Source organism: Camelina sativa, chromosome 4, assembly GCF_000633955.1.
Source record: "Camelina sativa cultivar DH55 chromosome 4, Cs, whole genome shotgun sequence".
Taxonomy (NCBI): domain Eukaryota; kingdom Viridiplantae; phylum Streptophyta; class Magnoliopsida; order Brassicales; family Brassicaceae; genus Camelina; species Camelina sativa.
Window position 1 is genome coordinate 7,647,981 of NC_025688.1, and position 3,367 is coordinate 7,651,347.

Genomic DNA, 3,367 nt, shown 5'->3' on the forward strand with positions numbered 1-3,367 from the left:
AGAGGAATATAATATTGTTGATGTTAAACGCAAGGATACAAAGGAAGATTGGGTTTGTTGAAAGTAACGTTCAGTTGCAGCTAAGCTACAAGCCACTACTGGTAGAAACAGTTGAGCATTGTGAGCTTAATGATGATGAGGATGTTAATGTTTATCTAGACTCTGTTAATTATGAGAAGCGAAGATGTATGTTGTTTGTGAATGTCATCCCTTCTGAGCCTCAGCCTGAGCAAGTTCCCATAGCGCCCACAGTGCCCACAATGCCCATAGTGGACCAAAGTTCTGTCGGTATGAACTTTGTAAACCAACATGCGAAGGATGGTGAAATCAGACCTAACGCCATTGTTGTCTACGTAGGCAAAGAAAAGGCTGTAGAGGGTGATTCTAATAAAGAGGGTGAAGCTGAATCACGTGATGAAGGTGATGAATATACTGAGCCACGCCCTGTTGTAGAACCGTGTAAGTATATTGAACCATGGGATGACGGTTTGGATCTGACTAAACTTCAAGAATTTCCAAACAAGAAGGCATTGCAAGATGTGGTGGATAGAGCTTCATTCGCTAACTGTTTTAGTTTTGAAATAGTAAAGTCGGACAAGGTGCGTTATGTGGTCAAATGTCCTAAAGAAGGATGTAACTGGGGTTTACGAGGTGGTAGGATTCGAGATACAGATATTTTCTCGATTAGAAGGCACAACAAGATGCATACATGCTCTCGGGCTAGTCAAAGTTCAAGCAACAGTAAGAGACAAGGCACTCCAAAATTAGTTGCTTCTCTTTTACATGGTGATTATCCAGGGCAAATGGAAACTCCACCTCCGAAAATTATCATGGATCTTGTCAAGACAAAATTAGGTGTTGATATATCATATTCCACGGCGTTGAGAGGGAAAAATCAAGCTGTTACTGATTTGAAAGGTAGCCCAGAAGAAAGCTACAAGATGCTGCGATGTTATCTGCACATGTTAGAGAAGGTTAATCATGGTACAAGATCATATGTGCATTGCAATGAGAATAATAAATTCATGTACTTGTTCATAGCTTTGGGAGCTAGCATTGAAGGATTTAAAGTCATGAGGAAAGTTATAACTATGGATGCAACTTTTCTAAAGAACGGATATAAGGGTGTTCTTGTTTTTGCGTCGGCTCAAGATCCTAACCGTCACCATTATCCCTTGGCGTTTGGTGTTCTTGATGGTGAGAATGATGCAAGTTGGAATTGGTTTTTGGAGATGTTGAAAACCGTTGTTGGGGATTCTTCTGAAATAGTATTTATGACTGACAGAAATACAAGTCTCATTACAGCCATAGCTAATGTGTATCCTCTAGCTCATCATGGTTTTTGTATATGGCATTTATCCCAAAATGTGAAAGGTTATGCTCGAAACATCAACAAAGACGTTGTTGCATGGAGATTCATGGAGTGTAGTAGGTTTTACACAGTGGCTGAGTTCAACATTGCTTACGCTTCTTTTACGACAAGATATCCTTCTGCTGCCAAGTATCTTGAAGAATCTACCCAGAAAGAAAGATGGGCAAGATGTGTTTTTCCAGGAAATAGATACAACCTAGACACAAGCAACTGTGTTGAATCGTTGAACAGCGTATTTAAAGATGCAAGGAGGTACTCCTTGATACCCATGCTTGATGCAATACTTAAATTGCAGGACAATTTATTTAGTACCTGATAAGTCTCGATGGGATGTCCTAGATGAAGTCCAAGATATGCAGATCATGCCTCCGAATCGGAAAATAAAAGGGGGAAGAAAGAAAACAAAAAGGTACGCATCTGCTGGGGAAAAACGACCAAAGACTCGACCTAGGACGCAGAATAAAAGGCGCCGGAGACAAGGACTCCAATGGTTGTTATTTGGAGATAATGTTCATGTTTGATTCACCTCTTCATGTATCAATTGTGTTTTGTTTGAAACTTAATGTAAAAATTGGATTGAAACTTAATTTGAAACTTAATTTGAAGTCTATTAATGTTTTCTTCTTTCAAAATGTGTATATAAGAGAGTAGAATTGGCACAACTAAGATAAAACTGGTAAAAATAATAAAATTGGTACTACCTAAAACCAATACATATTGTATAATACATGTGTTTCGAAAATCTTCATTTTTAATTTATTCTACTATAGGTGAATAATTTTCGAAAATCTACTAATTTTAAATTATTTATGAAAGAATCTCAACAAATGTTTCGAAACACTTTTAATGTCACTTTGTAAATAATTACCATGTAAGCATGAAAAAGTTATAGAATTAAAAGTTTTAACTTATGAAGTTGCAAAAAGCTTGTAATTGTATGTTAGTTAAGTTTAATCAACTGTAAAACTAAAAAAAGTAATGCTAAGGTTTAGTATAACTAATTAAACTGAGAAACCTCTAAAGTACAACTATTTGCAAGTTTAGTGCAACTGCATTAATCGGTAAAACTGTGTGTGAACACGCAGTGTGAACGTACACATCTTTTACACGTGGCCAGAATTTCGTTTTTTCTTTCTTTCTTCACCACACACCACAGCCTCGAAGATTTATCTTCCTCATATCCATTCATTCATTTTCTTCGAAACCTAAAGTACACCTTCTCTCCTTCTCTCATCTTCAAAGTCGAATTCTAGATCTATTTCTCTCCTTCTCAAACTATGGAACAATTTGAGGCCGACCCATACTATGCTGATCAGAAGAGGGCGAGGTAGTTAGAAGCATGGCGACAAGCCATAGCCGATGGAGATTTGGGCATGCCTCGAATTTGCCCATGTGGCGAACGAATCGTCAATGAGATCTCTCCAACAGAAAAAGAGATGGTTTAGTTGCGTTAAGTATAAGGTAAATTAAATTAAATCAAATACAATTGAGAGACCTGAGTATGATGTCTGTTCGTTGATATATTTTGCAGGATGATGGATTGCACAGGTGGAAAAATTGGGCTGATGCAATTGAAGAAGAAACCCAAACCTTAAGGAAGGATGTTGATAACCATTGGGAGAGATTGAAGGAATTTGAACCCCATCATACTCAGATCTATAATTTGCAGATGCAGCTTAAGGAGAAGAGTGACGAGATTGCCAAACTAAGGGAGGAGGTGGCGTTGCTTACCACTCGAGTCAATCTCCTGGATAGGTTGTGTTTCGATTGATATTATATGAGTTGATCTCATTCTACGTTGGTTTAAAACTTGTTTAATCAGTTTCTGTTTCTTATCTTTTCCTTGAATTCTCTTGTTGAATCATGATGTTCTATCTCTCTTTTATGTGACTTCTAGGATTATGCCTCCTTCTTGAATTGAATCATGTTCTATATTTTTCTTATATGAATTCTCTAGTTTTGTTTAGTTTTACGTAGTTTTACCAAAAATACGAA

General features: G+C 37.2%; 1 protein-coding gene across 1 annotated transcript; it reads left to right on the forward strand.

The window, feature by feature from the left end:
• On the forward strand, positions 261 to 1,688 carry LOC109132459. Its single transcript, XM_019244070.1, has 4 exons — positions 261 to 459; positions 586 to 984; positions 1,042 to 1,125; positions 1,270 to 1,688. The coding sequence occupies exons 1-4, from the start codon at positions 261 to 263 to the stop codon at positions 1,686 to 1,688; spliced, it is 1,101 nt and encodes a 366-aa protein (XP_019099615.1).

What these genes read in the sequence shown, in the direction of transcription:
- LOC109132459 (XM_019244070.1), top strand. Translation starts at nt 261, where the DNA reads ATGCCCATAGTGGACCAAAGTTCTGTCGGTATGAACTTTGTAAACCAA. An exon ending in ACGCCCTGTTGTAGAACCGT is followed by an intron (nt 460 to 585) that starts GTAAGTATATTG and finishes GTTTTGAAATAG; the next exon opens with TAAAGTCGGACAAGGTGCGT. An exon ending in TCTAAAGAACGGATATAAGG is followed by an intron (nt 1,126 to 1,269) that starts GTGTTCTTGTTT and finishes CTTCTGAAATAG; the next exon opens with TATTTATGACTGACAGAAAT.